At 35.4% G+C, this 19,644-nt stretch overlaps 1 protein-coding gene across 3 annotated transcripts; it reads left to right on the top strand.

Annotated features, from left to right (window-relative positions):
- Nucleotides 1-6,392: 6,392 nt before the first annotated feature.
- On the top strand, nucleotides 6,393-19,240 carry LOC113116458 (tuftelin-like). Of its 3 annotated transcripts, none has more exons than XM_026284640.1 (12): nucleotides 6,393-6,604; nucleotides 12,307-12,387; nucleotides 13,555-13,656; nucleotides 13,762-13,848; nucleotides 13,941-14,006; nucleotides 14,096-14,173; nucleotides 15,631-15,741; nucleotides 16,293-16,516; nucleotides 16,629-16,734; nucleotides 16,831-16,914; nucleotides 17,600-17,694; nucleotides 17,801-19,240. In XM_026284640.1, exons 1-12 carry the CDS (start codon nucleotides 6,548-6,550, stop codon nucleotides 17,871-17,873), a joined length of 1,164 nt encoding a protein of 387 aa, XP_026140425.1. In that variant the 5' UTR covers nucleotides 6,393-6,547; the 3' UTR covers nucleotides 17,874-19,240. The 3 variants fall into 3 exon arrangements, with proteins under 3 accessions (XP_026140425.1, XP_026140424.1, XP_026140423.1); XM_026284639.1 differs by lacking the exon at nucleotides 6,393-6,604 and adding an exon at nucleotides 9,864-9,944; XM_026284638.1 differs by lacking the exon at nucleotides 6,393-6,604 and having other exon boundaries at nucleotides 12,124-12,387.
- The last annotated feature ends 404 nt before the right edge of the window (nucleotides 19,241-19,644 follow it).

Genomic DNA, 19,644 nt, shown 5'->3' with positions numbered 1-19,644 from the left:
ATATATATATAATGTTTTATAAATAACTACGTTTAACTACAGAGCAACTACAGAGTTCTCAGCTCTGTGAATGATGATGATGATGATGATGACGATGATGGATGATATTCCAGCATAACCTCTAAAACCTGCAGACCAGTTCCTGCTAAAAACAGAGAGAGGAATCTGTGGAATGGGGCGTGAATGAGAGCTGCCTGCTGATTAAGTACATACAAGGAAAATAACTGATGCTTTATTTTTGGACTAAATAACTTTAGTCCTGCTGTAAAATTAATAATAGATAGTGAAACTCCAGTCTTTTGTTTTCCACTTTTGATCTTTAACTGCTACACCACATCACCATAATTATTGTATAAACCAGATGTCCAATCTCAGATTAAATTCTTTTCTGTTCATAAAACAAGGAAATGGCTTTTCACACACTGAGACACATGACTTTTTAACTGTCATTGAGTCAAATACATTCAGACATGGCTTAATTGTCATTAATCTAGACCTTAGGTTCACCTTAGAAGTCCTTTTGTGAAAGAGCTTTAATGATCCCTTTAGTTTGAGTGTAATTTTCTCTCTCTCTCTCTCTCTCTCTCTCAGAGTTAAAGCCAATTGAATTGAGAATATAACTGACCTCCGCAAAAATTAGCAATTTAGACAATTTGACTTAGAGATACTTAGGGATAAAGTGAAGAAATAAGAAACTTCTGTTTGCATTGAATGAATACAGAAGGAAAAAACATGATTGAATTTATTTTGAAGTTTTCACTGGCTGATTATGAGCATTGATGATTGTTTGTTAAAAGAGGGAAATGAACAAGGCAGGTTTGTACATCTTTCTAAAAATGTCAGTTGGCAGAGAGTATTCATCATTTTTTAACAGTGTAACACAAAGGGAAATGCCATTAATAATCCAAAACATTGTGTTCCTGTTTTACAGCTCTTAGAGATGACAAATCAAGGTTTAGAAATGACTGATTTCATTCTCTGCTTAGAGTTTATTCTCTTTTTTAATAGGTGTTTACAGAGAAAGTATAATTCTTGAAATATGTTGAATGTTATCTTTAAAATAACTACCTCATGTAGATGATTGATTTAATGATTAAGATGTGTGCAAAACTGCATGTCTCTGCCATTTTACACTGATCACATTACCTACTTTGGTTCTTAAGAAACAACTGTGTTCAGGTGAAAGGTCTTGTGGGCTGTGCTCATATTCCATTGTATTGGCGTGAGCTACTCCAAACTATCTATTTACTCTTCAAACTGGATTTCTAATCCATATCTAATGGCAGCTTTGTAATACATCTGCATTTATAAGATTTAAAAGTTGCAAATATGACAACTGAAAAATCCCCATTGAATACAGAAGCTCATTGAAGGCCTCTATATTCACACATAATTAGACCATATTTCCTATTTCCACATTAAATTCAGAGTAACTCTGTGAAAGTGAAGTGATGTGACCTGTGCTCATATAGAGTTCAGCTGTCCTGCAGTGAGCATCTGTACATCATGAGGAGTTTTCAGTCTTCATATTTCCAACTACTGTATCTTCTAATAGCAGAATATAAAGGTAAGTGTCTTTTACTTGAAGTCAAATTCCTTTAACCACCATACAAACGAGAAGTATGAATATTATCAATGTACTGTGGGTGTGTATATGAGGCACGGTGTGACATGAATATGATCAATGTCATTCATACATTACATAATTCTTACTTATTTGGAAATTTCTGTTGACCTCAATTCTTAGTTGTTGTGCTAACAAATGAGTTGTGTTGTAGCTACATTTTAAAGCAAGAAAGAATGTCATTAAGAACCATATTTGTTTTATCATTTTTGTGCAAAGATTTACACAGAATGTATATTTATATAAAATTTGATCTGAAAGACATCAGATTATCTGATGATGGCTTTTATGACTGTCAAGGATCAGGACTGCCTTCATGCAACTCGATTTGACCTGAGTATTATAAGTGAGAATGCAATTTTTAAAACAAGCAACTAATCACCATTGTAGAGCTGTATACATATATAATAAGATTTCTGTGTTACTCTGTTTTCAGAGTACAAAATGTTGAATGCTGTTCATGCAATGCTAAACTCTTCAGTGTTACTGCCATGCTCTGAACATCCTCTACAAAACAGAACTGATCGAGTTACTTCAAAAATCGTTAATGATCACAAATCAACAGAAATAACCCAATATAGCCTATTCAACTCCTTAAACAATAAGGAAAAACACTCAAAGCCTCTGTATGAGAGATCTCTGCTTAGAAGAGAAGCAGCACACACTGATGAATCCTGGCATGAGTGCAGAGTGAATGAAAAAACCTGCTATGAGATAAAGATGGTTGTGAAAGTTGTTTTCAATGCAATATTTTAAAATCTAATCTAATTAAGCAATATCACATGAGGAGAAAAAGTGGTGTTCTTCCAAATATAATGTTATTCAAGTGCTGATAATCAGCCACAATAATATTTAGACCTTAATAGTCCTATACTAACAAAAATCATTTTAAAAGTAGTCATTGAGTTTGAATGAATCAGTTGAGTAAATGATTCAATGAGTCAGGTTTTGCCACTTACTGTCATAATAATGCAGCCTGTGTAAATCCCCTTTACAAATGCACAGACAGTCTACCTATAATAGTGTAATAGTTTTACATTAAACATTTTTATTACACTCTAAATATCTTCTGAAGAGATTGATAACACGAAACACTTCAGCATACATTACATTATGCTTCAGATTAAGTCTTTGAAAGGCCAAATATAATTACTCTTAGGCTGCATTGTTTATAAAAAGATGCTGAGTTCAACCATACTTTTTAGATACATTTATAAATATAAGCTTTTTTGAACACTTTCCACAACATTATTAGCCACAGGGAAGACCAGCGCCTGGATATGTGTGTGTATGTGCATGTTTGTTTATGTGCATATGTGTGATGTAAATAATCTATTCAAATGAAGTTTTGTTATTGCCTTTTCTTTTATTGATCACATATGTTTCCAGCTTCTGCGGACAGTCCTTTTGGCCAGACTGAAAGCAACACTCAAGAGTGCAACAGTGATAAATAATCTTACAGTAGTAGTGATGACAGTAATAATAATATCTCTGTGTTTCCTCATATCACTGACCATCTGGGTCATTCTGTATTTAAAAAAATGAAGATGCAAAACCAACAGCCAAATTAAGTCCACTTGAATCCCTGAAATGTATAACACTATTGTGTTGTCACTGTCAGAGCAATGGCTTATTAAAAACGAGAGATGTGATGATTGTTATTGTCATCAGAACAATAGTTTGTAGGTGTATATTATACTTCCTGTTATGTATATCCTTGACTCTAACTGAATATTTATTCAGAAAGAAACCAGAACCAGCTAAACGCTAAACAGCAGGCCCTCTATCATTTAAGAATTAAAGAGTAAATGTTTCTTGTGCAACAGTAAGATGTGCTATTAGTATGTCAGAAAGTGAAAGTTAAATGTTAAGTGTAATAAGGATTAATGTCAGAAAGAAACATGTTTAACCATAATGTATGTTTTAGGCATGATTGTAAAGACTCTTATAGCACAGTTAAATGGCTGGTTTTCAGTATATTACTCCCATGTTGCAGAAGGTAAGTGGCATTCATTTGAAATGTTTAAATGCATAAATAAAAATATAAATTTATATGACAATCTCTCTTTTTTTTTTGTATTTGTTTTTTGGACATGGTTTGAATTACCATTGTATTCTTTAACTGAACAAAACACAGCAACAATGACCACCTGTAAGTTAATTCAAATTATTATTTCTATACAAATGCTACACTGAAAATGTAACATATCTGAATGGATTAAATTCATCTTCAGTTTGTGTAAACATGATTCAAACAATATATTAACTGATTTTTCTTTAATAATGGCAGGTAGTGTCAAAATGAATTTTTGAACTTTATCTTCCAACAGTTGGTGCTGGACAATCAGAAGCTCCTGCATTTAAACCAGATGACATTTATGACAAGTTAACACTGTGAAACGAATATTGGCTTTTTTTTTACTTTTCATGATGTCCAAGTCTTCTTTTTTTTTTTTTTTTTTTTTTTTTTTTTTTTGAAATCAGCAGTTAGTAATTACATGGTTTCTCTCACAAAATGTTATAAAGGGGAACATCTTTTATACTCAAATAATTCTGGGTGACACTCCTTGAGGCTCGTTGTAATGCTATTATGTTTTTATTGTTTTGTTTTTTTTTAATCCCGTAATATGAAACTATTATGTTGTCACTCAACTTTAAAACCTTCAGTTCTTTCAAACTTTTTACAAATATTAAAAATATTTCAAAATATTCAACTATAAGCCTTTATATCATAGCAGATGATATCATATTGTTTTTGTGAAGCACAGTCACAGGCTGATGATCTGAAATCTAATCTGATGCAAGACTTAAAAAACTAATGATAAAAATAAACATGATAACATGATAGATTCCAGTGTCATCATAGCAGCAAGTTTATCAAGAACTCTCTGAATTATGTAGAATGAAGAATGTAGAATTAACAATACACAGGGGTAGGGCTCATTTCTTGTGAAAAGCTTCTTGTGGTTTTCCATGTTATCTATCACTGTCACATGATCATGGTTTTTTATTATTTTTCTTAAAATATCAAGGAAAGATCTAATCATCATAGTCAAATAACAGCGTCTTTTGGTGCACTACCAGAAAAAAACAGATAGCTTACAGTATATACAGCAAACACTCCACTAAATGCTGAATATTTTTGTGCTTTACAAAGAGGAGTCAAAATCCACACCTTGAACACACATAGTATCACTGATTCGTGCCATTCTGTGGAAAATTATTGCCTAATATCAACTGTTGCACTATTGCATGTACACTTCGCTGAAACCATTTTTAAAAGGAAGGGTCGGGTTTGTCAGTGTAATGCCTCTGGCAACTTTTCATGAATACTTTTTTTCTGTTTATCACCTAACAAATTAAACAATCTAAATTTAAATACAATTCAAATACAGTTAAATACAGTTTTGGAAGAACTTGCTGCATTTAGACATATTATTAACACAACTGGGATTGCTGTAAACCGATCTTTTACTTTTATATTATTTGAGAGACTTAAGGGCCAGATATAATTTCGACTTCAGTTTTAATAGTTCAGTTTGACATTATAACAAGTCACGAGCACGAAGGTTTTGAAACTGCAAAGTGCTTCTTATAAATGAATGTTAACATGTCAATACATATCTACCTTAAATAGTTATAGTTATTATAGTTATAGTTATTAGTTTACCACAAAATCAAGGTAACAGTGATGACATTTTACAATCATCCTCTAAAAACAATGTCCTTCAAAACTTTACCCCTTTGAAAAGAATGACAAAGTGACAACGTTTTATTGATTTATAGAACAGTTCGTTGTTGTTAAAAGAGAAAACTGATAACAGGGGTGTGTTGCATTGTTCTACACACACTCATATGAGAGACACAAATGGTTTTGTATTAAACAACTCTTGGATTTATTTGATTTACTATTATGCTATTTATTAAACAGATTTGATGCAATTTAACAGCTAAACAGCCTTGATATAGACATCTGAAGATAGGAATATATTTTGTTGCTCTGGACCACAGTGATGCAAACTTGTTTAATGTACTTTCAGTGTTCATCCAACTAATTACAGTGTGAAATATCAAATTATAGGACTTAGAGATGGAATGGAGGTGAATGGTTATTACTCACATAAAGGCGATTATACCTCACTTGAGTCTGATTTTCTTTTTCTCTATTATTCATAACTTAATTAAGTGATTGATTATTGTTATATACTTATTAATTTTTTTTTCATTATTTTTTTTTCTATAATTCAGGTCTAAATTGAGACACTAACGTTACATATAGGCTTATTTCCTTTACATTTTTTGTTTTATTCTATTATATTTCTATAATCATCATCATCATCATCTGTTGTCGATGTTGTTATTATTACTAGTTATCCAACACATATCCAGCTTATTAATGTTTAGCTGTGAAATTATGAACTTTTATACAGTTACACTTCATGTCCTTCGACTTTTCTTTGCTTTTAAAGCGTGTCTGCAGACAGGCCTAGATCTCTCTGAAGAAACAACTTGACAAACTTTTCAGGTATTTTCCATCAAATGGCATTGCTTAATTTTCCGTAACCTCGGGATAGTGGAATGAGATCGCGTCGCTCAGGTGTACACGCCACATGACGCTGTTCCCGCGGGCTGAGGCGAAACAAACGGAGAGAGCTGCCGAGGCAATGAGGTCACACGACAGATTTCATTCTGACGCTTTGTAACGACTCGTGAAACCTGCGAGAAGGAGGGGAGGGGAGGGGAGGGGAGGAGTGTCTGACAGTACCGTTCAGCTCGCGGCGAGACCTGCACCGTGGATATTTATTATTCAGCGTGACTGACGATTTCAGAACACAACAACACACGACAGCGACGAGTTCGCGCGCGCTTATCTGACGTTTTTCAGCTACTGTTGTCTTTTGAGTTTTGATACATTCAGCCGAAATGAATCGAATGGGGAGTATGTGCACATTTGATGAAATCAACCGGGAAGACAGAATGGTATGTATCAATTATTCATTACTTAATGTCTGCTACTTCTTGAAAAAACAAACAAATGTGATTGCTTTTAAATTTGTCTGCATAGTTTTGCACCAGTCTGGTTGTTATCTGTAATAAAGTTACCCATGCAATTATTGTCAATATATAATAGACGATATGAATATGGTTGAATAAGCACAAGTGAAATTGATTCAAATATGACTAAAATAGTTAGTTTTGAGGGGAAATGTTAACACGTGTTGCCAAAGGTTTCTGGGTCCTCTTCTCATCATAAAAGAGAACTTTGATCCTCTGTAATGCATCTTCCTGGTCAAATATTAAATGCGCTACGTGTTCCCTCAAGCCTGTTTACAAGGACCAGTGCTTCATTCATTTTTATAGTCAAAATGAAGTTTGTAAAGCCAAGTTAACTCAGTTTAAATGTGACCCTTTATTAATTAACAGTATTTATAGTGGCAAGCTGCACGAACCCTCCTTTCCCCCCTTTGCCCTTCTCTGTATACACAACAGATGCTTAATCTGGTTTAATGTCACTTACTTGATATTTGGCTTCCCTAATAACCTGTAAGAGGCATTTGTGCCAGCACAGGGGACAGTTAAGCCAAATACCAGCTGCGTCCATGTCTGTTCAACCAGTAGGCAACTGTATTTAAAAATTGTAATGGCAGGTTAGATGATTATTAACCTGAGCTTTCCATCAGGTTGCTGGGCAGCCGTGTGCCCTAACTGGTTTTATAGCTTCACATAATATATTTTTCATGCTCTCTACATGCAAAGTGGGCAAGAAAATATAGGAAGTGAGACAGGGCTCAAGTATTTGCTTGATTGTGGAAGGTTTCCTTCCTTTTAAACAATATGGTCATTCAGACTGATTCAAAAGTTTGGTTTGATAATGCACCATATTGTAGCATAATAAAAAACTATGCTTTTCAGCAGCTACTGTTTTTTTTTATAATTTTGCTATTATGAGAGGACATCATTCAACAGGAAGCTCTTTAATGGACTTGTCATGCATCACAAGGTCAAAGACCATTTGAGATGCATTTTTTTGGAGAGTCATGCACTTACAAATTACTTTTAACGAATCCATGTAGTTCTCTAGTAGATCAGGTTAATGAAAACTTGGTAACACTTTAGTATATTGACACGTTCTCACTATTAATTAGTTACTTAATAGCATGTCTATTATTAACTTATTGGCTGTTTATTATTAGTGTACTTATAAACACATATTCTGCATGACCATATTCTACATCCTTAATCCTACCCAATACCTAAACTATACCTATTAAGTATTAATAAGCAGCAAATTGTGAGTAGTTAATGATTTGTTAATCGCAAGAACTGAACCTTAAAATAAAGTGTGGTTACACTTTTTCACTTTAATACTTAGAAACTGATTTGGAGATGATGAAAAACTCCCCCTAACAACAACAACCAAAAAACTCCCTGTTTTTTTATATGATGTAAAAGCCAACAAAATGTTTTTTTTTTTCAAGATTAACAAGATGATCTGTGGTTATGTAAGGCATTCCTGCTTAAAAAAAAAGAAAAGAAAACATTGCTCAACGTGCTGTGTCAGTATATTTACTCTTTCTCTACTCCATCTACTCTATATATATTTTATTTATTTACCGCTCCCTTGATCAATGCTTTTTTCGCTTTTGGCGTAGGCTTGGGAGTCAAACAACAAATATTTACCTTCAAACTTGTATTTACTCACTTTTTATGTGGCTTGTGTGAAAGTACAAATTTTGCCTCTCTCATCAAGTTTATATTATGAAGCAGATTGCACTGATAGTCATTAGCCCTCTGTGTGTCTCTGTTATTTATGCTGGGGTTATAAAGAGTACATACAATACAGTAGTTACAAATATGCAGACTATGCGAAAGCTTGGCTTGGCTGTGTGGCCTTGGGGTGACAGAGTTCCACAGGACACTGCGGTGAAACTGACTTGTGTTTGTCTTGTCTTATCGCGACAATGCTGGAAGCCCTTCTAGTACACTAATGAAAATTAAGAAGAATGTAAACTCCCAATTGAATTGGTATTTATTTACTAATCTAATCTATTTATTTATTCATTCATTTATTCATTCATTCATTAGATTTAATAATTCAAATTTTTTTCTGATCTCAAAATATAAGAAAGTTGTAAAAAATCACAACCATATGCAAATACTTTTAAATAAAGCAAAACTTTTATAAATAAAATTCAACTACATGCTGTATGTCAATTACAAAAGAAAAAAAGAACGTAATTAATATATTGATAGAATTAATTGATATTAATATTTATAGAACAGCATAAAGCCTCCACCCCCAAGTGTGGGATGAGAAATTTTCGATTTGACGATAGTGACTTTTGGCGTTACTTATTAACTTAATATTTTCTTTAAAAAAAAATCCCAATTCTCTTCATTCTATCATGATTAATGGTGCTATCATTAATGTTCCAGTTTACTCAGATTCAGTTTTTGTGTAAAGTCACAATTGTCTATATACAGTCTCAGGTTTCCAGCAGCTATTCAGATTTCTCGCGTGAGCTATACTTCTCACCGAGGAAAAAACGCTTGTGTGATTAGCCGAGTCTTTTGTCTGTCTCTTTGAGAGGGCCAGAGGCCTGTATCCAATGACACATTCCACTCACGACTCTCATACAATCCCCCTATGTTCCCTCTCTTTTTCATCCATCCTTTCTCTATGTCCTGTCTCTCCTGAAGCTCTTCTCGTTCTCTCTCTGCTTTGTACCTCACACCTGCGTTCAGGTTTCACTCTGACCTGGTTTGATTTCCAGTGAACAAAAACACCTTGCGCGCCATCTCTCTCCATCTCTTATTAATCATCTATTTGTTTTCTTAATACCCTGGTGGCAATGCTTTTTATATTTCTTTGGTACACAAAATATGCAAATCTCACATAGCTCTTATATAATCTTTAAATAATGACCACTCCTGTCAGTCAGAGACTTTGCATGCATATTTGTATGCATGTTTAAATGTCCATTTGAAAGAGAGATGTCGTGTTATCAGAGTTTTGGTATTTGATGCTCTGTTGTAATGAATAGCCTGTTCTGATGCCCCGAGCATAATCCTTACAAACTTCTTTCCAAACAGATTTTTTTTAATCCTCTCCCATTACAGACAAGAAAACTGTTTTGTGCTTGGTGCGTGTCATTTTGCAGGTGTGTGTTGTGTGTCTTTGTTTTTCTCTTGGGTTGAGGTGTGGTGTTGAACTTGACTGATCTCGAACTCTCTAAATGCTGCTTTGCCTTCTATGGATACACCCGATTCGCACACAGGCACAGGACTTCCCTGCAGTAGTGCCTCTAGATTTGTTCAGGTAAATGTATTAAGGCATAATTCATTGACTTTGAATTAGTTTAGAAATCCTAAAGCACCTTTTGTTGATTTTGTTGTGGTTTTGTTGATACCGCCTATTCAGTTGCCTTAAGTCGAGTCTGTTCGTCTTCCTGCTGTGGTGTCGTTGTTTTGTCTCATTTGTGGGATTACGATAAGTGTGTTATTTTGGCCAGGTGGGTTGAGGTGTGGCTGTGTTTTGTCTAGTCATTTAGTAAGTGGTACAATAGTAATGTTACTCAGACAGATTGCGTTTACAAACCTGCATCACAGACTAATGATGTAATCCGTTTTTGTGACGTAATACAGTGTGTAACTTCCAGCTTTACATGGAATGTTTTTGACAAAACATGTTGATTACAGAGTGTGCTGTGGTCATTTGGTGAACTGTATAGAATCATGCTTATCTTGTTTTGTCATGATCATGACTTAATATCTGCCTGATCTCGAAAATTACAACAGATGCTGTCTCATGCTCTTGATTTTAGACAAAAGACTGGTCAGCTGCAAAGAATTCAATCGACATCTGTCAAACATCATTCTGTAAACATGCAAACGTCCTGTTCCCTTGAGATGGCTGGCTGAACTCTGAACCACATGCTCAGAGACATTATAGAGAGTCTAAAATGTTGTAGCTTCCTCCTTTAGTGTTAGACACTGATTTGCAAGTGCTTTATCTCTGACGGAGTCAGTTCATGATCAAAGCAAATCTCACAAGTCTGACTTTTTTCATAGAATTGCAAGAAAAATGTGAGAATGTTTTTTTTTTTGTATGCATTATGCAAATACATGTTTAGAGATTTAAACTCAGAACAGTGAGACATCAACTTGCAAATCTGATAGGTAAACTCAAAATTGTGAGATATAAATTCAGAATTGTTTATTCAGTTAAAGCTTCAATACTTTTGTTAACTCCAGACCAATAAAACAACTTTTAAATCCAATTATTAAGAATATTCTTCAAAATTATAACATACAATGTAGCTAAAATGCTAAACTCTTCCATATATCCCTAATATAGTGCTATAGATTAGTGAATCATATTTTTGCACATACCACAGCTTATTCAATGTTTATCATAGGAATAGAAGTATACTTGATTGCTTAATCACATAATATAATACAATGTCATTTACTATAGTAATTTGCCTTTTATTGTATCTCATATTCTGTCTCATTATTACCTATTACTAGATGATCACGAAGGGATGATATAGTAATAGGTAATAATAATAATTTGCAGTATTGTTATGAATCAATTTAACTAAAACAGTCATCTGCCATTATACCCCATAATCACTGTTCACCTCCTATTTTATTTTCCTTTTTATTTGTACCAAACTGGTCTATTGGCTTCTATACCCACATTATTTATACCCTAATATTGTAAAAAAAAAATACCTGCCCTAATAACAGTAAATATGAATCCCATCTAATCTAATACCGTGTGATGTGTAATGTCCTCTGTCACCTTTGCTCTGACTTTTTAGACTCTTGATCTTCGCCCCAGTGATGACCATTTTCACAGTCGGACTGGGCCTGTCTCACACATATTTAATAAACATGTCACAGTTTGTGCACGCTGTCTACCACACGCTCACTTTCAGGAACTCCTGTCCCGCTGTGACTCACACAGACTACTTTTAGAGTCAGTAGAATGTTCTGGATTTCTGCATGGACACACACAGCCAGCTGCCCAATCTTTACTGTTTTACATATTTTAATCAGATTATGTGCTTGAATACCATATACGGTTGTTCAGTTCAACTTCTCTTCATTTGGTTATGTGGATGTTATCTTATGTATGAGTGTTTTCTTATGAGTGTTTCCTCTCATCTGTTTGTGTGGTTGCCAAAGCTGTATAGTCTCTGCTCTGTCTCTTCCTGTGTCCAACAGACATAGTTTATGTTGTTGATGGGTGTCCCGGTTGTCATGGTGATATTCCGTTCTGCGCTGGAACGCATTGTTCCGTTTGGATTTGTGGCGTCCCGCCTCCATCTTTGTGACGATTTAAATTTACATTCAAACGCAAAGTTTTGGCGAAGCCTGCAAGGCTGAAGAATTTTCCAGAAGCTGAGGAACCAATCAAATCAGACTTTGTATATATCATAGAGACTGGACTGTAAATGCCTTTCGCTTTCACATTAAGTAACCACAGACCTCCCTGCCAAACTTTAATGGGCAACTGGCCTCCAGTCAGTCTCTCTCTCTCAGAGGGCATTACTCAGTTTCTCCTCCCCACATGTTCCACTCATCCACACAGCTCCCACCCTTTTGCTTTCTATAACGGTCTCTTTGTTGCATCCCTCTCTCACATTTGTGCTTCTCTTCATGTCATTATTCAGAACGGTCACAGAAAGCTCAGACTGACTCTCCACGAGCAGAACCAGCACCAGCACCAGCAACAACCGTCTACCGCAGATAAGGTACATGTCTTTCTTTCTAGATTATTTCTATTTTACACAGTCAGATAGAGATGGTCTAGTCTTGACATGTTCAGATATCACATTCAACTTCAGATTCAGTGTTTTTAAGCATTTATCTATGATTAAAAAATTTTGTTTTCGTGTTTTAGACCATGGGAAGGTTTTAGAAGAATGAAAAAGTGCCTGTTTGAAACCACTCCTGCATTAAATCCCTGATGTTTACGCTTTAGCTGAAGTTATACCAGAATGTTCTACTATAATACCGGGACAATGTTAGTATTATTGAGCATGACGTAAATATATATTGAATATGTATTTATATTTAGATCTGTTTATTCATATCAGTGACTATCTGCTTAGTCATCTATTTTTTTTTAAAGACATTACATTAAATGTAAATTAGTCTAATCTGAATATGAAAAGTAAGACTTATTACCTATTTTCTAACTGCTAGTTGGTCAGACTGGTCAGCTGGCCACTGATACAGTATTGCATGTTTTAAAACTGTGTATTGTATGCTTATCTCCACTGTTGTTTATGAGCTGATTATTTCTGGTTAAGTTGTGAGTGATTCTTTAGAATCAGATCGGATTAACTTCAGTGGAATTACCCCCACCCCACACACACTCCCCTTGGTCCATTTCCCTCTGTCTGTCTGTCTGTCTGTCTGCCAAAGCTCTATAAACACAAGGAACATGTGGCTGTGTTCCAGGGGACATTCTTGTAGAACCAAAGGCTCATTGTTTCAGACTCCAGAAATTGCATAACTTTCCATGTCCCTTTTGCCACATTCTGCACCCATTCCTCCTCTTCAGGGGTTTCCTGCTACTCTTTGTGTTTTAGAGTTATTTATACTTATTGTTTAGAGGAAGCTTTAGTTTTCTGCATACCGAGATGCAAGAGATGCCGATGTAATTGCTGATTCTGAGAAAAAGTTTAGATTGGAGTTCAGTTCTTAATTGGAAATATAGATGAATCATATAAAATATTTTTTTCTGTATTTTGTGTCAAAATAATTCTGTAAATTGTAGAGAACTAAGACATCATACTACTTTAATGGGTAGAGGTCCTCCTGATCAAGCCTCTAGCTGTTGCATGACATGAAGGTGAAGTTAATAACACATGAATGCAGTAGGGATCTTATATGGATTGCTCATGTCATTCCAGCCAGTTGGCAGAGCGTTTGCTTTGGTGCAACCAACCTTTGAGAGACAGCCATTGAAGTCTGATTTGATCAAGCAGTCTGAGGACCAGGGCGAGGTCATCAAGGTGGGTCTCTCTTTATTACATTATTATTTATATTTCATTCAGGCCCTTGTTGAAATAAGCGATGTCAATGCCCTCGTTTTTAAAACATTTGTGTTTACTTGTCAGGTATATTTGGAAGACCGCAAAGAGGCACAAGTCAGACACCAACAGAGTCTAAAGATGCTTTCAGAGGAAGTTTCACAAATACAGGAGGTCAGAGCAAAAAATCCTCAGTAACATTTCCCACTTTTCTATGTTAACATGGTTTCAGAACAGGTGTATTAATAATGTTATACTGTGTGCAGGTGAGATACTGTCTGAAAAACCTCAGAGAGCAGATGGCAGCTAAAAGTCACAGGACAGAACATAAGGTGAGACAAAAAACACATCAGTCAGAATATACTTCTTTTAAGCTATTAATCATAAAATGGTGACTAACTCTTTTTTTTCTCACTCTCAGCTGGTGTTATCTGGTCCCAGAAAAGTTAATGGCACTCATTCATCACTAACAAAGGCCCTAAACGGTTTAGAGAGACAGGTGAGATATTTACAGTATGTGCAATATTGCTTTGCACACACACTTGCAGGTTATCAGTCGATACTGGATATTTAATAGTGCATGCTCATTCTCCCTATTTTTACATTTAGATGACCTTTATTGCCATCAAATTCTAAACAGTATATAATTTAATTTTTTCTTCATCAAGCACTAATAAAACTAATAAGAACTATTGAATGTAAGCTTTGGCAAATATCGAAATAAAAAAAATTCATACTTACGTTTATAATAAACTACATAGCATTTAAAACAGATTATTTTAGCATTTAGTGTATTTATTTTATTATTTAGTTTTTTTAATAAATAAATACATTTATGCCATTTATTTGTTATCAGACACAACATGGCAATAATTATCAACTTATTAAAGCAAAATGTCAATATTGGTCAGCCTTCATTTTCATAGATATTTCATAACAAAGATATTTTCTGTTCTCCTAAACCCAAACCTATACTCCTCATACAAACGTGGAGAAATGATTAGATTTAAAGTAAGACATGATTTATGAGCAATAGTAAAGAACATTTCAGTTGTTCTACAAACATCTATGTGAAATGACCAGCATGCTTCAGTTCAGCTAAGTTATATAATATACATTTAAAAAATTTCTGTATCCCTTGGGTGTTAATCAGGTAATTGCTTATTCACACCTACGATACACATCTCAACAATCTGTTAGCACACAACACATAAACAAAACCGCAGTGGTAAACACCCATTAGTATTTATGTCATCCAGGAGACAGGAATTAATTCACCCATGAAACCAAACGAAAATGCACAGCTCAGGGAACACGTTAAGCCACCTGCAATAATTATCCGTGGTTCTTTATAATCTACAGTATTTGTTTAACAGGTTTATCACATTCTTCAAATTCTTAGCTTTTGTTGCTTGGTGAAAGTAAATGTGGCGGCAGCACATTCTTTTTCCGATTGAATAGCGTGGATTAGCCTCCCACCGGGATGTGTGCTTCTGGTTAGAGCAGGAGAGCGGGTGGAAGAGCTGAGCTACAGTATGACAGCGTACATCAGTATTTTACTGTTAGAACACAGAGAGGGAGGGGCCTTCTCTGTGTGTGCGTCAACAGGGTGTTGACGCACACACAGAGAAGGCCCCTCCCTCTTTCTGTCTAACTTACATTATCCTCTTGCTTTCACACACGTCTATAAATAAGTGCTGGGAGAGATGTGGGCGTGTATCACATAGACATCATTTGTAATTTGTTATAATTGTAATTTGGAACTGTGGGATAGTGAATTGGTTCAAAATTGAGTACGGTTTGCTCCTATTTTTTATTTTATTGCCTAAACCACTGCGTTGCATAACTAATTCGAAACACATGTGAGAACTACATGAACACACATACACATTTGACTGTAACCAAACAAATTCCGGATTCTTTGCATTAAAGTTTTGTCACTGTATTCTCTCTCAGGATAGTATGGATGAACAGGAAAAAGAGAAGATGAGGGAGGCCAGTAAACGTCTGTATGCTCAGCTCCAAGAGGCCGAGAAGAAACACCAGGAGGAGAGAGAAAAACTGCTGGTTAGTCACTTAGCATGCACCTTCCACCATCTGTTTCTTTCTTAACACATAATGATCCTAATGAGAGCACTCAAAGGAACCTTTGTTAGATCGTCTTCAGAGAAGGTGAGAGGTGAGTTTTACTATGCAGTGCCAGACATTCCTGCTGGGCATCTGGGTCAGATCCAGGTTGGGAAAGAACAGTGTGTGCAGGGGTGAGAGCACACATTCTTTCATGATGATGTGCCGTTTCCTAATCGGCTACTGCTTGTGTCTTATACGTCAAGGATTTCAGTGTTAAGCAAACAGTGGATGTCAAAATGAGGCAGTGAAAAATTAAACCGCTTGAAACGTTTAATCATTTTCAACATCTGAAACTTTCTCTGTTTACAAAATGTAGGTGTCACAAAAGCTGTTATAGATTAAATCTTTTTTTACTGATAAGCTGGTCAGGACTGTTGCTTATAGTGACATATAAATAAATATCAGTTGACCAGTCAGAATTGAGTATTGCAGAAAGATAACAGCTAAACATAAATGTCTTATGATGGAGTTTTTCTTTGTTGCTGTAGGCGGAGGCACAGCAGTATAAGCAGCAGTTATCTGAGCAGAGCGAGTATCTGAAGAGGGTTCAGCAGAGCAAAGAGCAGCAGGATCAGCAGATCGAGGATCTACAGCGTCTCATGGGCGGCATGGAGCAGGAGAGCTCCACCCTCAGAGACCAGCTCATGACCAAAGAAGCCGAACTCCTGCAGCTGCGTGAACTGAGGGAGGAGGGCCATGTAGGGAGAGAGAGGTAGGGGACACGATGCATGTATATTTGACAGATTTTGTCATGTTATGTTGCCTTTTTTAACTTTAAGCATCATTTGGGTTTTGCTATAAACAGTCGCTTAATCGTTTGACAGGTCAGAAGAGCTGGAAAAGGAAAATGCTATTCTGAAAGAGAAGATTCATCACTTGGATGACATGCTCAAGAGTCAACAGAGAAAGCTGCGGCAAATGATTGAACAGGTATGTGTTTATGCACACAAAGGCAGACTCTCATGCAAAGTTTGGTCTTGTTTGGTTCGCTTGCTAACTCAGGCTTTCCATCCGTGTGTCGTCTAGCTTCAGAACTCACGCATGGTGATTCAGGAGAGAGACAGAGCGATCAGAGAGCTGGAGGAAAAGGTGGCCATGCTGGAGGCAGAGGTCAGTCCGCAGGATATAAACAAACATGATTCCCGGCAATTCAGTTCAGATTCCTTTGAATGATTCAGGTTCCTCAACGATTCATTTACTGCAGAGTTCAGTCAGATCATTGCCCTTAACTACACTGGAAAAAACAAATTGGTGTAGGAGAAACCATTTTTAAAAATTTGCTTGTACATTTTACAAATAATTATAAAGAATGGCTAGCAACATATTGAATTTAACAAAAAATTTAAGCAGAAAGACTAAAACTGTAATTTCTTGCACCCAAATAATATATATATATATATATATATATATATATATATATATATTTTTTACAACTTTAGTGATTACAGTGTATGTATTAATATATTAAACAAAGTGTTAAAATGTGATTCATTAATAAACATAATGCATACTGTAGGCTGTATTTGTTTGATTCACTAAAAAGAGTCATTCGTTCGGGAATCTGCACTGGTTGTGCTGTGTGTCTTTTATTCACTTAAAGTGGAGGCCAAAATTATTAGAACACTAGTTTCTTCTTAATTATTTTCCCTAATCATAATTTTCATGAAAATGCACACAAATGTTTCTTTTAAATATTATTAATTTTACGACGTAAAAGTGATTAGTAAACTCACCCTTTAATCATCTCATGAATGTTTCCTGACGTCTGACCTTTCTGAATGTGCTCTGCTTACAGAACAAACAAATGCGGGATCAGATGGATTACTACCTGGGGAGTCAAAGGTCAAACTCATACCTGCCATCAGACAGCAATGCGCAGATTGTCTACAGGTACATGCAAATGATCCTGATAGCTACAGGCAAAAAATGTTATGCAAATAGCCACAAATTACATAAAAGCCCACACATTCAAATTCAATTAATGTCTTCTCCACAGCAAACCACTGAGACCATCCACCCAGACCAACAAGAGCCTCCCCTTCATCAAGGTCATTGAAATTAAATCCTGAACATTACCACAACAACATCACAGCTCTGTTATGACAACCGCACGATCCACAGTGCAGAGGAATACTAGCAACCTAACCATCACAGACCTTCACTAAATGATATGTTATTGCTTTAGTGTCTAAATGCCTTTCCTGCAAGATTACTTCTAACAGTCCAGAGTTACTGTAATTGCCATTATTACATACTCTAACTATGAATTATCCATGTAGATTTGACAGGCCAGGGACTGTTAAAGAGCATATCCATTAATATGAAGACAAATGAAGAAAACAAATGAAGAACTCATCTTTGCATTATTCTGAGAATTGTAAAGGGCTTCTAGATGGACTCTGGGGGTATTTAGGTATTTATTTGAGGCTGGCCCTCTGAAGACGATGTCTTTCACTCAACATTAACAGACAGACAGATTGTGTTGCTAAACACCCTCATTGAGCTCTCATTATCTCTCGTAATCTCCTTCGGTATTAGCTCGGCTAAACTTTAGTGGGTTTCTGAGTTCGTAGAAATCACAGATGAAAATCTGTTAAAATTATAGAGACAATGGATGGGGACCTTTTTTTTTTTTTTAAGAAGGACAAAGGTATGTGAATTAAAGGAGGATGAAGGATTTTTGTATCGTAATTGTATCTATTTTTAAAGGCAGGAAATGTTTTTTCTGTGGTAGTGTTGCTATTGCTATTTTTTTACAATAATTCAGCTGATGAAAGAACTGAAGGGGAGACAGTGAGTCAAGTTCATCATCGACACAAAAAATTCTACAAATATTTATATTTGCTCTACATGCTTTTCTCAACCAAAGAGACACAGAGCAGGGAGAATCCAGTGACTCAGCTCCAATGAAAAACAAAGACGCCTTGTGAGTCTTTCATAAGTTTGAAAGAATGTAACGCTTGTCCTCCAGTGAGCCTGACCAGTTCAGACCAGTAGGGCACGGTGTGACCTCTGTTATCCAGTCCAGCCAGCCTCTCCAGCACAATCTACAGTTGCTCAGATATTTCCAACATTCAGTTAACTGGTTTTATAACACCTAGTTAAAAAAGTGATGCGATTGCACCTGCCCACCGCAAAGTAATATCATGTGAACCATTAATAATACCACAGCAGAGATTATTTATGCTTTTTATTTTATTTCTGGGAGGGCTGTGCTGAAAAATGCACTTCATAACCATGTTTATCCACCTTCACATTTGTAGATAGTGTGTATATTTTCTCTTTGTGTGAACTTTTAACCATATGTGAATTTCTTAGATAGGCTTCATATTAGCATGTAACATGTTTTGTTATAATATTTTTGTAGTAAAAATGAGTAGTTTGCAATGCTTGAATGAATGGCATCTTGTATATTTAAATAAATGAGTTTCATGAATGTTGTTGTTTTTGTCTTGCCTTTTCTGAGTCTGCAATGGAATGTGGTTTATGGCATTATGGCATCTTTAAAACAATGAAATGTATACCCTATCAAATATACCATTATTTTATTCCCCTCACGTTGCTTGTCCCCATATTTTATCTTCAAGTTGTTTGAGGGTGTTTGCCTATGTTTACATTACTGTGGGATATTATTGTTTAGCAATTCTGCATTAAATTGGTAAGTCATAAGTCATAGTAAATACATAAAATGTAACAGTTTTTCTTATGGACTTTGTATTTATCAAATAATTCTGGAGGAAAAAATGTATCATATATATAAATCAGCTCAACCGTTTTAAACTTTGATAAGAAATGTTTCTTCTGCACCAAATCGGCATTTTAGAAACATTTCTGAAGAAT

This window comes from Carassius auratus, chromosome 16 (assembly GCF_003368295.1).
Source record: "Carassius auratus strain Wakin chromosome 16, ASM336829v1, whole genome shotgun sequence".
NCBI lineage: Eukaryota > Metazoa > Chordata > Actinopteri > Cypriniformes > Cyprinidae > Carassius > Carassius auratus.
This window is presented reverse-complemented; position numbering and strand designations above follow the sequence as displayed.

Coding starts and splice junctions, on each gene's coding strand:
- LOC113116458 (XM_026284638.1), top strand. CDS start 12,139: ATGGGCAACTGGCCTCCAGTCAGTCTCTCTCTCTCAGAGGGCATTACT. Junction 13,657..13,761: donor ACCAGGGCGAGGTCATCAAG/GTGGGTCTCTCT, acceptor TTTACTTGTCAG/GTATATTTGGAAGACCGCAA. Junction 13,849..13,940: donor AAGTTTCACAAATACAGGAG/GTCAGAGCAAAA, acceptor TACTGTGTGCAG/GTGAGATACTGTCTGAAAAA.